The 24,385-nt window shown below is 38.2% G+C and overlaps 1 protein-coding gene across 6 annotated transcripts in view; it reads left to right on the forward strand.

Annotated features, from left to right (window-relative positions):
* The window catches only part of OSBPL9 (oxysterol binding protein-like 9), a 175,821-nt gene that overhangs the window by 36,365 nt on the left and 115,071 nt on the right, over nt 1–24,385 (forward strand). For 5 of the 6 annotated variants that reach the window (XM_011973741.1, XM_011973742.1, XM_011973743.1 and 2 more), the window contains exon 2: nt 10,218–10,268. The exons of the other annotated variant lie outside the window; for it this stretch is intronic. In XM_011973741.1, the coding sequence (XP_011829131.1) occupies nt 10,218–10,268 (51 nt within the window). The remainder of the gene's footprint in view (nt 1–10,217; nt 10,269–24,385) is intronic. 6 annotated transcript variants of the gene reach the window in all.

Genomic DNA, 24,385 nt, shown 5'->3' on the forward strand with positions numbered 1-24,385 from the left:
GGAGCACCAGTCAATGCCAAGATAAATATCTGTTTAGATCTACAGAATAAATTGATTTTCGCACTGACAGTATACCGAAGAGAATCTAGATATCCTAAGGTGTTTGCTGCCTAGAGCTGGACACACAGTATTGATTAGAATGTTTGGAATCAGCATTCCTTAGATGTTTCTTTACAGAAAAAGTACTGACTTTTAAAAAAGGTGTCAAGTGGGTATAAAGGTGGTAGCTAGCGTAAAGGCCAAATTTTTTTTTTCCTTTGAGGCAGGTCTAACAGACTTAGTAACACTAAAATCTATGAAGTTTAATTTGTCTTTGGGGAGCCAATTTTAGTTTTCTGACCAACATAATCAGAATAATAATAGAAGCTTCAGATTACTGGCTGTTGAGGCATAGTAGATCAAGTTAATGAAACTTTAAATGGCTAGCTGTACTTATATGTCTCCTTCCTATCATTTATTCAATATTTTTTGAGTTTCCTCGTGTAATAGGTCAATATTCTCCTAGAATTTAAGGCTAATAGGGATGATGAAATTAAGTAATTTCAGAATTGTTTAATTATAGATTTATAGATTAAGTACTTGGCAGGCTCTTAATTGTTCATCTTTATTAATTTAATGAATGCACACAAGGTATTCTGAATCAGAGACATTTCATAATAATAAATGTGTTGGCCTACTTTTGCCCTAGTCCTTATCCCTAGGGTGACGCTATAAAAGCCAGGTCAATTGTCCTACATGAGTAGCCAGACACTCTGTAGGTGGGGGACAAGGAAAAATTTTTTTTCTCTCCTATGAAGGGGAAATAGGCAACTGTCCCACTCTCCTCATGAAAGGGTCACTTAGGAAAGGTAATAAGCCTAAATCCTAACTCCAACCCTTTGGCCTGTCTGGGGTTTTATCTCTTTTTACACACAAATATCTAGGGAGATAGCTGTACCCCTTTTCTTAGCACCTTGGAAGCTTAGCCTGGGGAACTGCTCCAGGCTGTAACTTTTCAAACTTCTCTGGGAAATTAGAGAGGGTTTTATTATCCTTCCAGACCAGTTGAAACCAAAAGATCTAATCCTTATGGCATGCAGAAATGTTGCCAGGACCCTAGAGCTTTTTAGAAGAACACTGAGAAATCCATGGACATTTTATGTCTTAGTCTGTTTTCTGTTGCTATAACAGAATACCGCAGACTGGATAATTTATAAAGGAAAGAAGTTTATTTTGGCTCATGGTTCTAGCAGCTGGAAGAGCATAGTTTCTTCTTGCTGCTTCATAACATGGTGGAGGGCATCACGTGGTGAGAGAGCTAGACCAGGAGAGGTGAGGGAAATTGCTTTTACGACAAAGTCATTCTGTCAATAAAGAGCACACTCCTGTGATAGTGTCATTAATTCATCAAGGAGGACAGAGTCTTCATTAACCTATTCATGAGGTCAGAGGGATTAGCTTTCTAACACATGAACTTTTGGGGCACACACTCAAACCCATAGGATTTTATTTTCCCACAGTATTATGGGAAAAAAAGTGTTTTATTATACCCTTGTTAGAAGTGAAGGGTAATCTGCTCTAGAGGTTCAGGTAAAGCTTCCCTTCTTAGGGAACTGAGGTTAAGTAGGAATTAGCCAGTAAAAGGAGTGAGGGTAGGTGAGTAAAGGCACTTCAGGCAATGAGAACAATCCATGTAAAAGTCCTTAGGAGAGAAAGTGATTGGCTGGTTCAGGGAACTGAAAGATTAATGTGGCTGGGGTCCGGAGATGATGGGGTCTTTTGAGTTAGGCTAGAGCCAGGCCAAGCAGGGTCTCTATAGAGAGCAAATTAATAAATGTGCATTTTATTTTAAGTGCAATATAGAGCCATGAAGTACTTTTTTTTTTTTTTTTTTTTTTTTGCTTGCTTGCTTGTTTTGTCTTTCAATCGAAAAAGTAACCCGATCAGATTCATGTTTTGAAAAGACTCCTGGCTCCTGTGTGGAGAAAGGATTGGAGGAGAGGAAGAAGAGATAGAGAAGAATTAGAAGGTGATACAGGCTGGGTACAGTGGCTCACTCCTGTAGTCCCAGCACTTTGGGAGGCTGAGGTGGGTGGATTGCTTGAGCCCAGGTGTTTGAGACCAGCTTGGGCAACAAGGTGAAACCCCTTCTCTACAAGGAAAAAAAAATTAGCTGGGTGTGGTGGCATGTGCCTGTAGTCCCAGCTACTCTGGAGGCTGAGGTGGGAAGAACACTTGAGCTTGGGAGGCAGAGGTTACAGTGACCCAAAATTGTGCCAGTGCACTCCAGCCTGGGCAACAGAGTGAGACCTTGTCTAAAAAAAAAAAAAAAAAGAAGGTGATACAATATTGGGATGTATTTTAGAGGGCTGGATTGGGGTGGTTGATAGTAGAGATGAAGTTAAATGGAAGGCTTTGAGAGTTTGTTTTCTTTTTCAATTATGACCTCATGAAAGAAGATTTGAGAGTTGTTATGAGACAGAAATGAGGGGACTTTGATTGATTGGATGGAAGAGAGACAGGATCATGAGTTAGTTTTATACATGTTGAGTTTTGTTTCGTTTTGTTTGGTTTTTGAGGTAGAGTCTCGCTCTCTTGCCCAGGCTGGAGTGTAGTGGTGCAATCTTGGCTCACTGCAACCTCTGCCTCCCAGGTTCAAGCAATTCTTGCTGCCTCAGCCTCCCTAGTAGCTGGGATTATAGGCGTATGCCACCACACCCAGCTAATTTTGGTATATTTAGTAGAGATGGGGTTTCACCGTGTTGGCCGGGCTGGTCTCGAACTCCCGACTTCATGTGATCCGTCCGCCTCGACCTCCCAGAGTGCAGGGATTATAGGCGTGAGCCACCGCGCCCAGCCCATGTTGAGTTTTAAATGCCTGTGAGAAAGCCAGGTGGAGATGTACTGAGGGAGAGAGTGGAGAAAATGTGAAATAGCCCTTGCCGAGATGGGAGAGCAAGTCTACTGAGGAATCATTTCCTGCTCTTCCCTCTGCCTGGGACTTTGCCCCCAGATTCTTCACTTCACTGGGTCCTCTAATTCAAATCTCAGTTCTTGTATCAACTCCTTGAAGAGTTTTTTCAAGCTACTTAAGTTAAAGTAGAACCTCCTTTCCCAAAAATAACTTTCTGATCATCACTGCTCTAATTTAAATGTGTCCCCCGGCATTCATGTGTTGGAAATTTAACTGCAACACTGCGACAATGTTGGGAAGTGGGGGCTAATGGAAAGTGTTTAGGCAGTCCCCTTGTGAACAGATCAACACCATCACAAAAGACTCGCTCACTTGTGCTCTTTGCCTTTCCACCCTGTGCTCTGTGATAAATAAGACTCTCACCAGATGCTGGTGCTTGGATTTTGGAATTCCCAGCCCCTTAGAACTGTGAGAAAATAAATTTCTGTTATAAATTATGCAGTCTCCGGTATTCTGTTACAGTAGCACAAGATGCACTAAGACAATCACCCTCCTTTATTTTCTTAACACTTATCACCAGCTGAAACTATCTTCTTAACTTGGTTTTCTTAGGCAAAATATCTATTCACATCCTTTGCCCATTTTTAAATTGGGTTGTCTTTTTATTGTTGAGTTGTATGAGTTCTCTATATATTCTCGATACTACACCCCTACCCAGATACGTATGATTTGCAAATATTTTCCCCCATTGTTTGGTTTGTCTTTTCACTGTCTTGATAGTGTTTTTTATTTGTTTGTTTTTTAAAGACAGGGTCTCATTCTGTTGCCCAGGCTGTGGTGCAGTGGCACGATTATAGCTCTTCATAACCTCAAACTCTTGGGCTCAGGGGATCCTCCTGCCTCAGCATGATAGTGTTCTTTGAAGTACAAATGTTTTTAATTTTCATGATGCCCAGTTTTTTAATATTTCTTCTATTGCTTGTGCTTTTGGTATCATGTAATCATTGCTGATTCCAAGGTCATGAAGATTTGTACCTACGTTTTTATCTAAGAACTTAATAGTTTTACCCTTTAAATTTAGGTGTTGGATCCATTTTGAGTTAACTTTTTTATGTGGCATAAGGTAGGTATCCAGCTTCATTCTTTTACATATGGTTTAAGCATCATTTGTTGGAAAGACTATTCCCTGTTAGATAGTCTTGGCACTCTTGTAAAAAAAAAAAATCACTTGATTTTGTATGTATGGGTTTATTTCTATACTTCCAGCTCTATTCCACTGATCCTATGCATATCCAAATGTCAGTACCACACTGTCTATTATTACTATGGTTTTGTATTACATTTTGGAATTGAGAAGTGTGAGTCCTCCAATTTTGTTTTTTTTTTGAAGATTGTTCTGGCTATTCTGGGTCCCTTGCATAACCACTGAATTTTGGCATCAGCTTATTAATTTCTACAACAGAAAAGGGCAGTTGGGATTTTGATAGGGATTATATTGAATCTGTAAATCAATTTTGGGAGTACTGCCATCTTAACAACGTTAAGTCTTTCAATCTAAGAGCATGAAGTGTCTTTCTGTTTATTTAGGTCTTCTTTAATTTCCTTGTGGTGTTTTGTAGTTTTAAGTGTACAAGTCTTATGCTTCTTTTATTAAATTTATTACTAAGTATTTTACATTTTGATGCTATTATAAATGGAATTGTTTTCTTAGTTATAGCTCCAAATTTTTTAAATCTAAAAGTATAGAAATACAATTAATTTTTGTTATTGAATTTGTGTTTGAAACTTTGCTGAGCCCATTTATTAGCTCTAATAGTTTGTTTTTGGTGTGGATTCCTTAGGATTTTCTTTTTTGTTATTGTTTTTTGTTTTTGAGATGGAGTTTTGCTCTGTGGCCTAGGCTGGAGTGCAGTGGCGCAGTCTCGGCTCACTACAACCTCCTGGGTTCAAGCGATTCTCTAGCCTCAGCCGCCCGAGTAGCTGGGACTACAGGCACCCACCACTCCCAGCTAATTTTTGTATTTTTAGTAGACGTGGAGTTTCACCATGTTGGCCAGGCTGGTCTTGAACTCTTGACCTCAAGTGATCCACTTGCCTCAGCCTCCCAAAGTGCTAGAATTACAGGTGTGATCTACTGCGCCCAGCCCTCTAGGATTTTCTATATGTAAGGTTCTGTCTTTCTATATGTAAGGCTTTTTTATATGTAAGGTTATGTCTTCTTCAAATAGAGATACTTTAAACTCTTCCTTTCTAATCTAGATGCCTTTATTTCTTTTTCTTGCCTGATTTCTCTGGCTAGTACCTCCAGTACAGTGTTGAGTAGGAGTGGCAAGATAAGACATTTTTGTCTTGTTCTTAGGTATAAAGCTTTTAATCCTTCATCATTACGTATGAAGTTACCTGTGGGCTTTTCATAGATGCCCCTTATTAAGTTGAAGAAGTTCCCTTCTGTTTCTAGTTTGTTGAGTGGTTTTTTAATCATGAAGTGGTGTTAGATTTTTTTAAAAGTACCTTTTCTGTGTCTTTTGAGATGATCATGTGATTTTTGTTCTTTATTTTATTAATATGGTATATTATATTGATTGTTTCTTATACATTGACTCAACCTTGTATTCTTTGGATAAATCCCACTTGGTCATAGTATATAATCCTTTTTATATGTTGCTGGATTTGGTTTCTAGTATTTTGTTGAGAATTTTTACATCTGTATTAGAAATAGATACTGTTTTTTCCCTATGATTTTTTTTTTTCTGGTTTTGATATTAGAATAATACTAGCTTTATAGAAAAAATTGGAAAGTGTTCCCTCTTCTGTATTTTGGAAGAGTTTGTGAAGGTGTGTTGTTAATTCTTTAAATATTTGATAGAACTCACTCTCTGGGCCTGGACTTTTCTTTGTGAGAAGTTTTTTGATTACTAATTCAGTCTTTTTACTTATTTTATGTCTATTCAGATTTTCTGTTTTTTCTTTAGTCAGTTTTGACAGTTTATATCTTTCTTGGAATTTGTTGGTTTCATCTAATTTGTTGTTCATTGTATTTCCTTAGAGTTTTTTTGTTTTTGTAAGATTGATAATAATGTTTTTTTCTTTCATTCCTGATTTTAGTACTTTGAATCCCCTTCTTTTTCCTTGGTCAGTCTAGCTAATGATTTATCAATTTTGTTGATTTTTTAAAGAACCAACTTTTGGCCGTTCACAGTGGCACGTGCCTGTAATCCCAGCACTTTGGGAGGCCGAGACAGGTGGATTGCTTGAGCTCAGGAGTAGCCCGAGAACCCCTTCGGAGTAGAACATATGAGTTCGATATTTCCACTTCATGGGGGTAATTGTGTTTTGTCATCCAGCTGAAAAGACTGTAGCATTCATTTCAGAGTGTTCCTTTTTTAAGGTACTGGGCCTTGTAGCTGGAGGCAGAGAGAGTGACAGTTACTGGGCTGTAGACCACATATCTATTTGTGCCAATTTGCTTTAAAAAGGACATTTGTTAGCAGGTTTCAGAACATTGGTAAGGTAACATTCAGTAGGAAGATTGCTGGCGTTATGTCAGCTACCTTTCTGTCATTACCAGAAGCTACTAGGATTCATCAGAAATAACCTAATATTTGGTGAATGGCATTGGCTTAGACAGATTTGCTTCAGACCAGGATGTAGCTGAAGATCGCTGGCAGCTGGGACTTTCCTCCTCATCTCTCTGCTTCTCTTGTTGTGTAGGCTTGCTTTCTTCACATAGAAGGCACAGGACCAGTGGCTTCTGTACCTCACAGCTTCAAGAGCAGATAGGAAGGAGCTCTTCCCTTCACCCTGGTTGAAAAACTTCCTGGGAGATGACTCTGTCCTGCCCTGTGGGGTAGTGGGTCCTGTGATTGGTCAGCTTCCTTTGTCAGAAAAGGCTGTGTCTGGTGGAAGCAGTCACACCAGCTTCCCTATAGCCCCACGTTAAAGCTGAGTGGGGAGAGTGAGGGAGAGGGCCCTGTGCTATTGTGAAAGAGGAGAATTTGATGCTATTAGAGCTCAGTTAAGGTCTGGGAGAATGATTTGCAGGACAGGCATTTCCAACTATGCAACTCAGCCACATTTTACGTATGTAACACTGGGTAACTTACTTGATATCCCTAGTGTCACTTTCTTTTGTAATATAGGAGTTATTCTTACCATGCAAAGGCTTGTAAGGTTTACTGTATATAAAGTGCCTGTTACATAAGGGACAGCAATAAGTGAGAATCTGCTGCTTCTGTTATTGTTATTATTAATGTTGCTATTATCCCTTTCTCCAAGTCCTCATATTTAGCAGTGTTATTTTTCTAAAACACACCTTTAAGAATGCTATTTCCCTCTTTAGTAGCTCCCCATTAACTATTGAATAAAGTTAAATTTCCTTAACTCCATGTATTTTTCAGACCCTTCAGGATCCGGTCCCTGTAATCTTCTTTTCAGCCTCATTTTTTAAAATGTTTAATTTTAACTTTTTTGAAACAGTCTCACTTTGTTGCCCAGAATGGAGTGCAGCGGCGCTATCTCGGCTCACTGCACCCTCCGCCTCCCAGGCTCAAGGGAGGGATTCTCCTACTTCAGCCTCCCAAGTAGCTGGGATTACAGGCGTGCACCACCATGCCCAGCTAATTTTTGTTTTTTTAGTAGAGATAGAGTTTCACCATGTTTGCCAGGCTAGTCTTGAACTCCTGGCCTCACTCAAGTGATCTGCCCACCTCGGCCTCCCAAAATGTTGGGATTACAGGTGTGAGCCACTGTTCCTGGCCTTCAGTCTTATCTGTAAGTTCCTCTCTGCACCCTATGCTGTTGTCTATACATCTACTCTCCTATGAATAGGAAAGTAGAGTTTTCTACATCTGTGCCTTTGCTGATGCTGTTCCCTTGTCTTGGAATGGCCTTTCCCCCCACTACCTTCCCTCTCTTTTTATCAGATTTCTTGTTTCTTTCTTTCTTTTTTAAAGCCCCAGGTTGAAACTTGAAACCTGATCATTTCAGTTTTGCTTCCTTCCCTCATCTTTTTCCTTAACAGGGAGGAGCCTTCTGGAGTCCACAACACTTATTTTTGCTCTATTACAGTTGTTTACATGTTAGTCTTTTTTATATTTTGGAAGAATCTAAGCCAATTGTTTTGTAGAATGTCACACATTCTGGATTTGTGTGATGATTTCCTAGTTGTATTTGTTTTAATTATTTTCAGTTATCTCTCTTAGTGTTTTCTTTTTTGTTGTTGAAAAAAGGGTCTTGCTTTGTTGCCCAGGTTAGAGTGCAATGGTGTGGTCATGGCTCACTGCAGCCTTGACCTCCTGGGCTCAAGCAGTCCTCCTACCTCTCAGCCTCCTGAGAGCTGAGACTATAGCTGTGTACCACCACACCTAGCTAATACTTTGTAGTTTTTGTAGAGATAGAGTTTTGTCATGTTGCCCAGGCTGATCTTGAACTCCTGGGCCCAAGCGACCCTCTTGCCTCGGACTCTGAAAGTGCTGGGTTAGGAAATTAGGAAACGATTAGGATTATAATTGGCCCTCTTAGTGTTTTTTAATTTGTAACCCTAATAGTTGTATTACCACTGGGACCTGTCTTGCCTTTTTTCTGTTTACTGTAATTTTATTTAAAAAATTGTGTTATAGTAGAAGAGGATCAAGGATGAATATATTAGTTTTACCTTTTTTGGGTTAATTTTGTATTCTAACCTCATCAGGGATTTTCAGATCTAATTATTATTTTTATGTATTTCCTTTACACTTTTGAAGGGAAGATAAGTATAGGGTACAGTCAAAGGGCTACTAAATGCTTTAGGAATGTTTTCATCAACTGTTTTCTTTCACTAACTGTGTTATTAGTAAAGAACTCTTTTCAATTCTGCTTGGTATTGAGAAATTTTTTTCCTAAAATATGTGAGTCCTGATATTTATAGGTAGAACAAAAAGAATACTCTCTTTAGTATCTCAGTAATCACTTCTGAACATGAATTTTACAGCTCAAGACTTTGGATATAGGGCATCTATGGTTTCAAGCGGGATAATCATCTTTAAAACATAATCAAACAATATTGGCTTGTTTTGCTACTTTCTCACACAGGTGGAGTACAGGAAAATACCAGTTGTTCAAGTATTAAGTATTTCAACTTCCATTATTTGAGGTGTTACTTTGTTGTATTGCACATGACTAATTTACTGTTAGGAATATTTACTGAATGTAAACATAGCACTTTTATATAACATAGGCTTTGCTTGGCTCAGTTTAGTAAGGGACACAGAAAGGTTAAGTTACATTTCATCAGTAAATGTTTTTTGAGCACCTGATATGTAACAGACACTGTTCTGAGGCATAAGTCAGATACAATTCCTACCCCCTAAGGAATGTGTAGTCTTGTGGGTGAAGTAAACCAGCGATTATAACACAGGGTGATGCATGCCACAACAGGGGAACACACAGAAGACTCTGGGAGTCCAGGGTGGAAATCTAAATCAGACAGAGCTAAGGTGATTGGAATGACAACGAGGCAGAGCATTTGGGTCAAGAAAATTCCAAACTGAGGGACATTGGATGAGAAGTCACAGAAGCAAAAATATTACCCAGGGAATTGCAGAGGTAAAGCTAAAGCAATACTTCTTGAGATATGGTCTTCTGTTTGCCTTTGTCAGAATTATCTGGGGGCAGTCGGGTGCAGTGGCTCACGCTTGTAATCCTAGCACTTTGGGAAGCCAAGGTGGGTGGATCACCTGAGGTCAGGAGTTCGAGACCAACCTGGCCAACATGGTGAAACCCCGTTGCTACTAAAAACACAAAAATTAGCTGAGCGTGGTGGTGGGCGCCTGTATTCCCAGCTACTCTGGAGACTGAGGCAGGAGAATCGCTTGAACCCAGGAGGCAGAGGTTGCAGTGAGCCAAGATTGCACCGTTGCACTCCAGCCCGGGCGACAGAGTGAGACTCCATCTCAAAACAAAACAAACAAACAAAAGTAATTATCTGGGAGTGATTCTTAAACCTCCAGGTGATTCTTAGCCTTCTAGGTGGTTCTCTGACTCCCTAAAGTATGAGAAACACTCGTACTTAAGGGAATGAAGAAGGAATGAAAATAATGATTTAATTTATGTTACATTAAAGGTATGTGTAAAGTTCTATGATTAGGTTAATTTATATAGACTGTATGACATTTTCATTTAAAATCTGTGTATTTTCCTGTCCATAGGTAATTTCTTTTTGGAAGGGGAGTTGGCAGAAGGGATGGGTATTACTGTAAATCTTGTCCTTTTATTCCCCAGATGATTCTAAAAACAATTTACCAGTCTGTTAATGTTTTATTCATTGACTGCTTTGTTTTTCTTTTAGTCCAAGGACAAAATGATGAGAGGCTCTCGCAGAGGATGTGTTAGACTCAGAGTGAGTATTTATTCATTTTTATGAAAATCAATTTTGACAGAAAGAAGAAAATTGTATTCTGATAGAATTATGGAAGTCTAAATTTAGTTTAGCTTCCTTACGTAATTGTAGGGGCAGGTATCTAAGTCTCAGAGAGAAAATGTAATTTCTCCAACTAACTGCTAGTCAGTATCAGAAGCAGGACTAGAACTCAGTGATTTTGGCCCATGATTAAATGTTGTGTTTATGACTTAATGCATGTACTGATTTTCTTAAACCTCTGCTTTACAGACAAGAGACAAGGGCTGGAAATTAAATGAGTTATAGTGTTGGTGGTATATTAACAGTAGAAAAAATGGAAAAATCCCAACTGTTAGCTGCTGCTGCTTTGTTTTTCCTATTCCTATTTACTGTTTAATCATGGTATATATAGCAGTGCTGTCCGGTAGAAATACAATGTTAGCTGCATCTATAATTTAAAGTTTCCTAGTAAGCCACATTTCAAAAGAAAAAAGAAACAGGCAAAATTAATGTTTTGTCTAGGTCAATATATCTGAAATATTATTATTTGAACATGTAATTAATAAAAAATTATTAAGATATTTTACAATCTTTTTTTTCCATACTAACTATTCAAAATCCAGTGTGTCTTTTACACAAAGGGTACATCTCAATTAGGACTAGCTGTACTTCAGAGAAGGGGATCACTAGCCACATGTGGCTAGTGGCTGCCTTACAGTGCGTATCTATAGCTTCATGCTGCTTTCAATTTCCACCATTGTTTGAATAAGTAAAGGCAAGAAAGAATGCATGGCTGGGGATACAGTTTCTAATATTCCATTGTATATGAAGAAAAGTCGTTTCTATCATAACTAGGTTAATCAGCTTCTAGGAGCCTTTTCTTCAGGACCCTGTTGACTTCTTTCTTCCATCTTTTTTTTCTACACCCTTACTTTTGAAGATGTGAATATATTTGGTAAACATATTATTGCCATTATTAACAGTCCTTGATAGAATTGGGAAATAACGCTGAGAAAGACACCAAATTATAATAGAAAAATCCTGGCACTGAGATAGGAGTAGGTATGGGAGATTTGCAGGATGGAAGTGAGACAGGCCTGTTTCAAACAGATGGTATATATGTGATAGCACAAAGATTTTTAAAAATTCAACTTCTAGTTGAATTTTTTTTTTCCCTAAAATTTTCCTTTGGTTTCTCTTTTGTCTGCTTCATGTAATTACTTTTCTAAGCACTTGCTGTTGACCTCAGTCACCAGTCAGTCTGGTATTAACTGCTCTTTTGGCTTAAGATAGGTTCAGTAGTGAGACTTTGGCAGAACTGTCTTGAGAGAGCACTGCAGTTGAATTCCATCTGGATTTAGGCCACTGTCTCATTGTTACAGTTAATCCACTGGTTTTGTCTGTCTTTTTTTGTTTTTGCTTTTAAATATAGCTTAATTAATTATTAACCCTTCTAACTACCATCTTAAGAAATAGAATTTTGCCAGCTGTACCTGAAGCCTCTCCACATGCCCCAGTTAAATAAATTACATCCCTTATGTGTCTCCTAAAGTAATCACTTCTTGTATTTGGTTATACTTTTTTACCCAAATGTGCATCCCTAAGTCCTATAGTTTTCTTACCTATTTATTTAACTTGATGTCTTTTGTTTACAATTTGTCTTTTGAAGAATCCGGAGCAACTGGGTGCCGTAGCTCACGCCTTTAATCCCAACACTGGGAGGCCAAGCGAGGCAGAGGATCATTTGAGCCCAGTAGTTTGAGACCAGCCTGGGAAACATAGTGAGATCCCCATCTCTACAAAAAATTAAAAAATATTATCTGGATGTGGTGACACATGCTTACAGTCCCAGCTACTTGAGAGGCTGAGGCAGGAGGATCGCTTGAGCCCAGGAAGTCAAGGTTGTAGTGAGCCGTAATTGTGCCACTGCCTTCCAGCCTGGGTGACAGAGTGAGACCCTGAGACCCTGTCTGAAAAAAAAAAAAAAAGAAAAAACAAAAGAATCCAGATCCTTTGACCTGTAAGAATTTTCCATAGTATAGATTTTACTGATTGCAACAGTGGTGCAGTTCGCTATATTCCTCTGTCCATTGTTTTTGCTGCAAATTGGCAGCTGAATCCAGAGACTGGATCAGACTTAGGTTTGATCCCTTTGGCAAGACTGTAGGTGGTGGTGTGTTCTTTTAGTAGGAAGAACATAATGTCTAGTTTTTGCCCTTTGTTGATATTAGCAGCTATTAACGTTCAGTGCCTACACCCATTAACTCATTGAGGGTTGCAAAATGATGACAGTCTATCATTTTGTTTTAATTTTTTTCAGAAATAATTTTATAAGGAGACATTTCATCTATTACTTGGTTACCCAGTGGTGCAGTTAAAATAGGCAAGATGAGTGCTTGATTATTTCCTTTTATTTACCAAATTTTAAAGGTAATGAATTGGCTTCAAAAACAACCACTTATATATATTTCCAAAAGAATTGAAGCAGGGACTGAAACGGATGCTTATATATCCATGTTCGTAGAAGCATTATTTGCAATATTCACAGCAGCCAAGAGGTGGAAAGGATCCAAGTGTCCATCCACTGATGAATGGATAAAAAATGTGGTGTATAAATACAGTCTATTATTATTATTATTATTCAGTCTTATAAAGGAAGGAGATTCTGACACATGCTGCAACATAGATGAACCTTAAGGACACTAGACTAAGTGAAATAAGCCAGTTACAAAAAGACAAAAATGGTATGATTCCACTTATGTGGGACACCTAGAGTAGCCAAAATCAGAGACAGAAAGTAGAATCGTGGTTTCCAGGGTTCAGGAGTAGGGGAGATGGGGACTTAGTGTTTAATGAGTAGGGAGTTTTCAGTTTGGAAAGATGAAAAAACTCTGGAGATGGATGGTGATGATGGTGATCATCACATCATGAACAATGTGAATGTCCTTAATGCCACTGAACTGTACACTTAAAAATGGTTAAAATAATAAATTTCATGTTGGTATGTTTTACCATACACATAAAAGCACCCATTTATTTCACAGTTTTATAGGTCAGACATCTCAGTTGGGTTTTGTGCTTAAGGTCTCATGTGACTGAAACCAAGGAGTTGGCTGGGCTGGGCCCTTATCTGGAGGCTCTGAAGAAGAGTCCTCGTCCAGGCTCATTCAGGGCATTTGCAGAATTCAATTCCTTGTGGTTGTAGAACTGAGGCCCTGTTTTTGTTGTTGACTGTCAGTTGTGTTCTGCTTTTAGCTTCTAGAGGCTACACATATTCTTGGTCACGTGGCCTAGACCCCTCCATCTTCATGTCAGTGATGTGCATTGAATCCTTCTGGTGCTCTGAATCTTTCTGACTTCCCATTCTGCTATCAGCTGCAGAAAATGCTCTGCTTTTAAAAGACCTCATGTGATAATATCAGATTAGGTCCACCAGATAATCTCCCTTTTGCCATGTAATATAACGTAATTACTCCTGCGATATCATCATATTCACCGTTTTCATCCATATTCAAAGGGGAGGAGATTATACAGGGGCAAGGGTCTGTGAGAGTCTTTCTTAAAATTCTGCCTACTACACAGCATGACAGAGAAGAACCAAATATACCTGTGTTTGAATCCCATCGCTTTGTTGACTGGAAAAGGGAAGCTATCATAAGCTTCCTGAGCTTGAGTTTCCTCTTCTTTAAGGTGGAGATAATACTCTTCTTGCAGAATTTTGTGAGGATTAGGTCCTAGCACATTGATGGAACTTATTACTTAGAAGCGTGTATGTGTGTGTTTGTCCCACTGTGTGCGCACACGTGCATTTTACTAGGCTTTGTGGTATTTTCCAAAAATTAGACTGCCGAGGCTTCTTAGTCAAGAAATATCTGGAGGGTTTGTTTACAATACAGTTACCAAGTCAACCTTCTAGGTAGGCTGCTTTAGTGCAGTGTTCTCGAACCTTTATTTTTAAACAGATTATCCAGGTAATTATGTTGTGTAACCAAGAGGGACCACTGGTGTAGAAACAATCAGAGAGACCTGGAGCTGAATTTTACTCAGCTCTTCCCTTACTGACCCTGACATTGGGCAAATTTCTTAACTTTTATGAGGATACCATGATATAACTGGTAGGGTTGCTGTGAGGCTTAGCAATTATGTATGTATAGGAAATGGTGACTGCTATGGATGACAACAATGATGACAATGATGATGATGAATATGGTGGTGATAGACACTGCATCTAGATTCCAAATGAGCTTAATGAGCTATCACTGACTGCACTACTGATCTTGCCCGTGCCCCTTCCATCCCATCCTATACTTGATTCACGCTATGTTTCTTCCTGTTCCCTCACTGTGCTTCTTCATTCCTTATTGCTTCTGACTTTTTTTTTTCGTATATCATGGAAGTTCTGCACCCTCTATCTGATGAGCTCTTTGCTTAAGAGACTTTTCAAATGCTACCTCATCTGTGAAGCCTTTTTGATCCACTTACTTCTAACAGGTTTAATTCTTCCCCATCCTCTACTTTGTTTTTCCTTCTTCTCCCTCTCCTGCTTCTCCTCCCCCTCCTTGCTCTCTCCCCAACTTTTGACAGGATCTTGCTCTGTCACCCAGGCTGGAGTGCAATTATAGCTCACTACATCCCCATATTCCTGGCCTCAAGCAATCCTCCTACCTCAACCTCCTGAGTAGCTAGGATTACAGGTGTGCACCACCACACCCGGCTAATTAAAAAAAAATTTTTTTTTTAAGAGATAAGATCTCACTGTGTTGCCTAGGCAGTCTTCCTAACTCAGTCTCCTAACTCCCGGCCTCAGGCAGTCCTCCTAACCCAGTCTCCCAAAGCATTGGAATTACAGGCACCAGCGACCATGCCTGGCCTGTTTTTTTGTATTTGTAATTTAGAGCCGTGAAATTACTTGTTACATTGTATTACATGTTAATTTCTCTGTTTTCTCCACTTGGATAATAAGTTCTTATTCACTGTCACAATTGCCTGGCACATAATAAATACTCAAAAATGCCTATTGTTAATTTTGTGTATTTATAAAAATAATCAGTAAGTGTTGGGAAATTTGCCTTTACTATGGTTTGCATACAAAAGAACTGTGGGAGTTACTTATCTTAAACATAGTATGAGCCAGTGGTATGATATATTTTCTAAAAAAGCAAAGCAAAACACCCGTGTGAATATAGGGTACATAAAAGGAGAATGGAGAAAGGAATCATAGAGGAAACCCAGATCAGGTGCTGTGCTAGATAATTTTCATACACATTCCCATCATAACCCTGGTAGGTAAATGCTCATATTTCATTTTACAGATAATGACACTGAGACTCAGACTACTCTTAGTAACTTATCAAGGTCACATAGAAATGGTGAATCTGAGATTGGACTTGGGTCTTATTTCAAAGCCCTGTTCAATTCTTAATGTTACTAGGCTCCCATTCCTCTGGACTAGAAGAGTGAATTCAGATACCGTAAGTTATTGTAAGGCAGTGTAAAACCAGTGGAGGAAAGCAGAAAAGTGAAAAACTTTCTTTGTGTTGGTTACGAAGTGTGTGCCACTAGATGGTGCCCTTTCCTTGATGAAGAAGTAAAATGTTGATTGGGTCCTGTGGTCTGATCCCTTCCCATACTAGTCAAAAAGAAAACATTGGCATTTTCAGATAATATCTGGAAAATGGAGACATGACAACATTTGAGGCAGTGTGGCCCGGGCTTGGTGGCTCATGCCTGTAATCCAGCACTTTGGGAGGGTGAGGCAGGAGGATCACTTGAGTTCAGCAGTTTGAGACCAGCCTGGGCACATAATGAGACCTCTTCTCTACAAAAAAAAAAAAGAACAAAATTAGCTGGGTGTGGTGGCTTACACCTCTAGTCCCAGCTACTTGGGAGGCTGAGGTGGGAGGATCACTTGAGTGCAGAAGGTCAAGGCTGCAGTGAGCTGAGATCATACTGCTGCACTCCAGCCTAGGTAACAGAGGAAGACCCTGTCTCAAAGAAAAAAAAAAAAAGTAGGGTGTAGTGTCAAAAACAAATACAGGGCATGTATATAATGAAATTCAGATTTAGATTCTGCCATATTCTGGCATTGTGACTTGAGGCAACTTTTCAGCTCTGAGCCCTGTTTTCCATATCTGTGGGCTAGGCATCATGCCATTTACTCATAGTATTGTGAGTACCAAATTTAGTTAGTAAAGTTTGAAAAGTACTCAAACACAGTGTTTGGAGCTTAATAGGATCTAAATGAATGGTAGGTTTTTTTTGTAATTCGTAATTTCTGTTAATACAGATGAATCCCAGATGCTGAAGAATTCTAAAGGGCCTTAGGAATCACCAAAGAAAAATGAATTATATTAAACAAAGTTTTAATGGTAAATGTATTATACATCTTTGAAAAGTATTAATCCACATATGATTTAGAGTAACCCTCTTTTACTCCATCCAGTGAAACTGAGTATTCCATTTACCTGTTGTACTGGGTATCAGAATTAAATGTGATTTCCTGAGGGATGCATTATCTATTCTCTTTTCTTTTAGTCTCTCACGAGAGAGGTCAGTGGTGCACCATGACAGAATATTAATATTCACAGTAATGACTTCTGTTAGTACCCTATTTCATTGATACCATGACTTTTTTTTTTTCCCCCCACAATTCTATAAAGTGTTAGTTTTAGGTTACTGTATAACCTTAAGAATGTCTTCCTTTTTCCCTTGGATCTGTATCCTGTAAGAACTTTTATCAATTGTCTTGTCATTTCACTGTGAAAAGTCACCCTATTCATTCTGGCTTTTCTTGTCAATTCAGTAGCCTTTTTGTAAGCTCTTTCCCTTCTCTATGAATTTAATATTGAAAATATCCTCCCTTGGGCAAGATGTAAACATCTATTTAACCTCTGTGATTGGTACGTAGATGTCATTAGTGCTATATTTTATGAATGTTTATACTATTTCATAATTACAAATTAAAAATTAAATGAAAGAGAAAGTGATGCGAGAATATATTCCAGGCAAGTGCTAACCATAAGAAAGCTGGGAAACAGAATTAATGTCAGACATAGAATACTAAGAAGATAAATTAAATTTTTATGGAAAAAGAGAATACCAAAGACACGGTATCACATAGATAACATTCTTTGACAACAATGGAATAAATTAGAAATTCTAAAGGGCCCTTGACGAAACAGTAGCCGCCCACCTCAGACACATACTTCTGAATGATTCATTGGTGAAAGTAGAAATCGTAATAGAAATTGTGAAATATCTAAATCTGAACAATAATGAGAAAACCACATGTTAAAACTGCATCTATGGAAGTCTATGATTTATAATCTTAAATGAATATATTACAAGACAGATTGAGAATTAATGATCTAAGCATTACATTTTTAAAATTAGGAAAAGAAAAGTAATAGCAAAGGAAATAGAAAGAAGAAAATAACAAAAAGAATACACTAATGAAATGGGAAATAAACAGTAGAGAGCATAAACAAACTGAACTGTGATTCTGTGAGAACAGTAATAAAATAAACCCCCATTAGATTGGGAGGAAAAAAACAAAGGCACAAATAATATTAAGAATGGAAAAAAGAGAGATAAGTACGTAATAGTAGAGATGAAAAATTTGCAGGAAGCTACTACAAATATATGTTGTCAATAAATTTGAAAGCTTACATGAAAAATGGATAATTTCTCAAAAAAGTATACATCAACAAAATTAGGCTATCAAAGAACTTGACAAGGTGATTCTAAAAGTCATTTAAAATTTGGGAAAGTGGAGACATATTTTTAAAGAATAAGGTGTTGGTGGACTTGCCGCTCCAGATACTAAGGTTTTTAAATGAAACTATGGTAATTAAAATGGTATGGTGGTGTTATAAGAGAAAGAAATAGATTAGTGGAATGGAAGAGAAAGCTGAAAAACAGAACCATTTGGATTTGGGCCTTGGAATAAGCTGGAAATTTGGTACATGATAGAGCATTACAAATCAGACATTATCACCTTGTAAATGAAGCTGGATCAATTGGGTGTCCATATGAAAAAAAGAATATTACTCTTTACCCAATGTGATACACAAAAACAAATTTCAGATGTATAGGAGGTATAAAATGAAATTTTAAACTTAGAAAAAAAGCATAGGTGATATCTTTATGATGTCGAGATAGAGCAGAAAGCATAAACCACAATGGCAAAGATTTGTGGATTTGACAACATTCAAAATTTAAAACCTTTGAACAAAAAAAGATACCACAGTAAAAGGGAAAAGACAACTCATGGACAGAAGAGAAAATACTTACATCAGTTGGCAAAGGATTAATATTCCGTGTATATATAAATAACTCCTGCATATTAATAAAGAAGACAAAAAAAATCCCCCCAAATGCATACAAATCGGTAAAAAAGACAAAAGAATACTCAAAATGTAGACAAGTTACATACTTTCAATTCATGTAAGGGGGAACAAGAAGGTAAAATGTTGAATGCAAAAGCAAAGCAAATTGTTTACCAATCTGTTACTGGCACCTAGGACAGTGCCTAAAAATTCAATAAATACTTGTTGAATCAATGAATGAATGATGCTAAAGTAGGTCCTCCATGCAGCGTCTTCTTTAGTGAGCAGGTTGAACCTCAAGCCATTCTGCTCCCTGCCATATTATTGATTCTCTCACTCCTCTCTAGACCATATGTTCCTCCGGGGCATAGACATGTTTTGTATCCCCTGGCTGTTACTGTTCTTGGTCCAGAATAGGTATTTAGTAAGTTTGTTGAAGTAATTAGTGAATATTGTTTACTGTCACCATGTCCTGTTAAGAACAGGCTTTAAATCAGGGTTTGCAAGACCTAGAATTCTTCTCCATTTTAGTTGTTGGACCTTTGGCAAACTTAAAAAAATTTTTTTTAAAACTTGAGTCCCAGTTTCTTAATCTCTAAAAAAGAGTAATGACCTGTTCTGCCTAAATCTCAGGGACCATATTTAATTGTACCATGTGAATGTAAGTAGGCTTCCAGTGTCATTTAAGCAGTGATGAAAAGTATGTGGTTGTGGAGTTACAATGGGAGTAGCTATGCTGTGTATTCTTAGCACTGTCTACATTCCTTTTAGGAGCCTGTGAGCAATCTGTGTCCCAGAGGAGTCATCATTCTTTTTAATTATCTTTGGAACCAATTCACCAGCCTACTTTTCTCTTCTTTTTGCAAAGGGAGATTGGCCCCAAAATAGCCAGAATTCTGTTTCTTTCCTTTTTTTCCCTCTCAAGCCATGAGAGCAAAACTATCTTTCTGTCTTTGGCATCAGAATGATGATTCATGTCTGAAGTATGTCTGTGTGTATAGAAAAAAAAAAGGAAAAGAGGGAAAGTCAGCATATTCATCCAGTAGGACAAGATTGTGTAGCTCTAGTTTCTGTTTGGTGCCTTGATAGTGTGACCCGGGAGCAACAGGCACTTTGGTGACCTCAAGTACTGATAGAACTTTAAGAAGTTGACCATCTGAAACCTTCAGAAAAAAACCGTCAGTGACCTTGAGAGGTCACTGAAAGATATATATGTTTATTATGTTGGCATAATGGGAGTCATAAAAGTGGAGTTGAAAGAAAAACATTGGTATTTTTGTGGGTTAGTATAACAAATAACTTTTCTTAACAACAGAACACCATTTCATATATATATTATCAAAGGGATTTTTGCTCTACCAGATATAAACAAAAAAGTACTCTAGACCCAGATAAAGGGAGAGGAAGGATGTCTCAGGCAGAGGGAACATGTGCAAAAAATGGTGATAGGAGAGAACTTGGGGCAATTGGTAAACCTTAAGCTATTTAAGTGTAGAATAGAGAGGTAGGCATCGAGCAAATCACTAAGGGCCTTGTAGGCTAGGCTGTGGTGGAAAGTGACCACATCCCTTAAGCCAGAAGTGCTTGAGAATGAAAGGGGGATCTATTCATTATTGAGTCAGGACAACAGGAATAATCCAGGATTGTTCCAGGCAAACCAAGTCGTATGGTCACCTTGTGTGAAGGTCACCTTGATGTGTAATGTATCCTTCAAGGAATGGAAGATTAAAATAAATTATAAACTAAGGATTGGACGGCTGAATAATCTTGACTAAAAGGGAATGAGAGAGGCTAGCCAATTGCTAGATGAAGACATGGAATTGAAAAGGGCTGCTGCTAAAGAGTGTAAAGACTTGAGTCTTGAGTATGTGTAAATGCAGTTGGGAAAAAGAGAGAAAGAGAGAGAGAGAGACAGAGAAGAGAAATAGAGACCAGGAAGAGAGAGACAGAAATTGAAAATTGGCAGGGATATGGGGCATGAGTGTGGAAGGACTGGGTTTTAGATAGAAGAATGGATGCCTTTTTCATTATGATAAGTGGAAAGGAAGCACGCTGGGTTTAGATGCAAGTGAGTCTTCAGGTGGGAGGGCATAGCAGGAAGGTTTAGAATTTTTACCCAATGACTGCTTTTGTTGTTGGGAGTCCTAGCCAATGAATAAAGCAATAAAAGACATATAAGGTATAAGGCTTGGAGTAGAAGTAATAAGACTATTATTCACAGCAACTCAATTGAGCATATGGAAAATCCAAAAGAATCTATAGATATAGCTATTATAATTGAGAATTGAATCTAGCAAGATAACCGGATACAAAGTTACTATATAAAAATCAATGATATTTCTGTATACTGACAACTAGCAATGAGAACATGAATTTTTTGAAATGGAGAACATTTATAATAGCATCAAAAGGCATCAAATTTTTAGGAATAAATATTAACAAAAGATGAGTGAGACCTCTACTCAGGAAATGATAAACATTATTGAAATTAAAAAATGCCTAAATAAATGGCAGTCTATTTATTTAGACTGGCAAATCCCAGTTTATTTCCAGTCATTTGAGTCATTATGCTGGCGTGTGTGTGTGTGTGTGTGTGTGTGTGTGTGTGTGTGTGTATGTATAATGTGTGTAGCTGACTAAAAATTTATAAAGAGCCAAGAATATGCATTCCTGATTCCTGCCTTCTCAGCCAGCATACAGAACCCAGTAGAAATGGTGATTTGCTTTCATCTGCCCCTTTGGGGATGGCTGGCTATGACTGTGTTGATGATGTTTATTTATTTAAAAAAATTTTTTTAAATTGGAGGATTTACTCTACCTGATATCCAAATGTAAAGCCTTCCAGAAGATAATGTAGGAGAATATTTTCATAGCCTTGGGACTGGGAAAGACTTCTTAAAGGAGATGTAGAAAGCAGAACTATAAAATGGAAAGTCAATACATTGTACTACTTTAAAGTTAAGAATTCTTCATCAAAAGATATCATTATGTGAGTGCAAAAGCAGGCAACAGAGTAGAAGTAGATACTTGCTTAATTTATAACCATTGAAGGGCTCATACCCATGATATAGAAAGAACTACAAGTAATGAGAAAAAGATAGTCCAGTCTTGTCAATGGAGAAGAAACAAACTATTTCACAAAAGAGGATATTCAAATGGTCAAAAACCATGAAAAGATACTTAACCTTGTCAGTTACTAGGGAAGTGGAAATTAAAACCAGTACGAAATGTCACTGCTTACTTGCCGAGAATAACTAAGGTGAAAAAGTGTTAGTGAAGTTAGTGGAACAGTTGAAACTGTCGTATACCGCTGATGGTAGTATAGTTGACACAATCACTTTTGAGGACCATTTGATAGTATCTCCTAAAACTGATATATGCGTATCCTGTGACCAAGGAAATTTACTCTCCTAGATCTGTATTTAATATAAATATATGTATAACAACAGATATGAATAAGAATATTCATAGGAGCTTTATTCTAATAATATAAAACTGAAAAGAACATAAATGTCCATCCACAATGGAATTGATCATTGTGGATCTATAAGAGGAATGATATATATAGCAATAAAAATGAACAAACTACTGTTTCATACAACAGTATGGATGAATCTTACAAACATGGTGCATGAAAGAAGCCAGACGCAAAGAAAAATAAGTGGTATGAGTCCATTTGTATAAAACTCAAAGACAGGGCCAGGCATGATGACTCACACCTGTAATCTCAGCACTTTGAGAGGCTGGATCACTTGAGGCCAGGAGTTTGAGACCAGCTTGGTCAACATGGTGAACGCTGTCTCTACTAAAAATACAATAATTAGCTGGGTGTGTGGTGGTGCATGCCTGTAATCCCAGTTACTCGGGAAGCTGAGGCACAAATATCACTTGAGCCTGGGAGGCGGAGGTTGCAGTGAGCTGAGATCACGCCACTGCAGTCCAACCTTGGCGACAGAGTGAGACTCTGTCTCAAAAATAAATAAATAAATAAATTCAAAGACTAAACTAATTTAATATATTAGAGCTAAGGATAGTATTTATCTTTGGAATGGAGGGTTGGGTTAATGATTAGGAAGTGTTACAAGGGGAGCTCTTCTGTTCATTGAGCTTGTACACTTATGATTTGTATATATGTTACATTTCAGTGTAGTGTTATTTTCAGGTGAGATAGTATGTGTAAAATGCTTAGTATCATGCTTTACTCATGAAAATGAGTTCAGTTCAATAGCTGGCAGCATTAACTATTTACTGTGGTTTAGTGCTCTGTGATGATAAGATTCACGGCAGTGTTATCCAACAGAACTTTCTGCAGTGATTAAAATGTTCTGTATTTGTGCTGTTCAGTTTCACAGTCAGCCACAAGTGGCTGTTGAACATTTGAAATATGACTAGTGTGACTGAGGGACTTATTTTATTTATTTATTTATTTTTGAGAGAGAGTTTCGCTCTTGTTTCCCAGGCTGGAGTGCAATGGCGCAGTCTCGGTTCACAGCAACCTCCAACTCCTGGGTTCAAGTGATTCTCCTGCTTCAGTCTCCCGAGTAGCTGGGATTATAGGCATGCGCCACCATGCCCAACTAATTTTGTGTTTTTAGTAGAGATGGGGTTTCTCCATGTTGGTCAGACTGGTCTTGAACTCCTGACCTCAGGTGATCTACCAGCCTTGGCCTCCCAAAGTGGTGGAATTACAAGCGCGAGCCACCGCACCCAGCCTGAGGGACTTATTTTAAATTTTTGCTTAACTTTAATTAGAACTTAAATACCCAGTATGTGGCCAATGGCTGTTATATTGGACAGTGTGAGTGTAGGGTTTTTGTCATAGGAAATGACTGATGGACAATAGCAATGTAGTTCATTTGAGTCATTCAACAAATCAAGAAACTGAGAGACCAGAACATCAGATCAGTTGTGCATATATACATTGAATAATGCTCAGGATCATGACAAGACCTGATTGGAGTAGGAGACTTAGCTAGGTTCGAGTCTTCAAAGAGCCTTCGATTAGAGAGGGGAAAGTGCAAAGGCCCAGAAAGTAATGTTTTCTTCCATATAGACTATCTAAAGTACGCAGAGAGAAATGTTTCTGTAGCAGCAACAGGGCAACAGGTGCTCCAGAGAAATGTTTTGTATTTATTTATTTATTTATTTTAAGAGTCTCGCTCTGTCACCCAGGCTGGAGTGCAGTAGTGTGATCTTGGCTCACTGCAATCTTTGCCTTGAAGCAATTCTCCTGCCTCAGCCTCCTGAGTAGCTGGGATTACAGGCATGCACCACCATGCCCGGCTAATTTTTGTATTTTTAGTAGACACAGGGTTTCAACATATTGACCAGGCTGGTCTTGAACCCCTGACCTCAGGTGATCCGCCCTCCTCGGCCTCTCAAACTGCTAGGATTACAGGCGTGAGCCACTGCGCCTGGCCTCCAGAGAAGTTCTGTACAACAAAACTAGAGTAGTAATGTGGTCATTGGAGATCTGTGAGAGAGAAGTTTGGTGCAGTGAGAGGAAGGAAGCCGGCTTGCAGGAGTGGATGAAAGGTCAAGGTACAGCCAATTTTCAAAAAGCTCCTCTCTGAAAGCAATGTGAGGGGAGGTGGTAGCTAGAGGGAGATGTGGGATTTTGCTTTTGTTTAACAAATAGTGAGAAATAGAGCTTGAGGAGCGACCTTAAAAAGTGAAATTGCTTGATGTTTTTAAAAATTTTAAATATTAAAATAATTATGTTAAAATTTAAAAATTTTAAATAAGTTCCTCAGTCATGCTAGTCATATTTCAGACGTTCAACAGCCACTT

This window comes from Mandrillus leucophaeus, unplaced genomic scaffold (assembly GCF_000951045.1).
Source record: "Mandrillus leucophaeus isolate KB7577 unplaced genomic scaffold, Mleu.le_1.0 Scaffold14, whole genome shotgun sequence".
NCBI lineage: Eukaryota > Metazoa > Chordata > Mammalia > Primates > Cercopithecidae > Mandrillus > Mandrillus leucophaeus.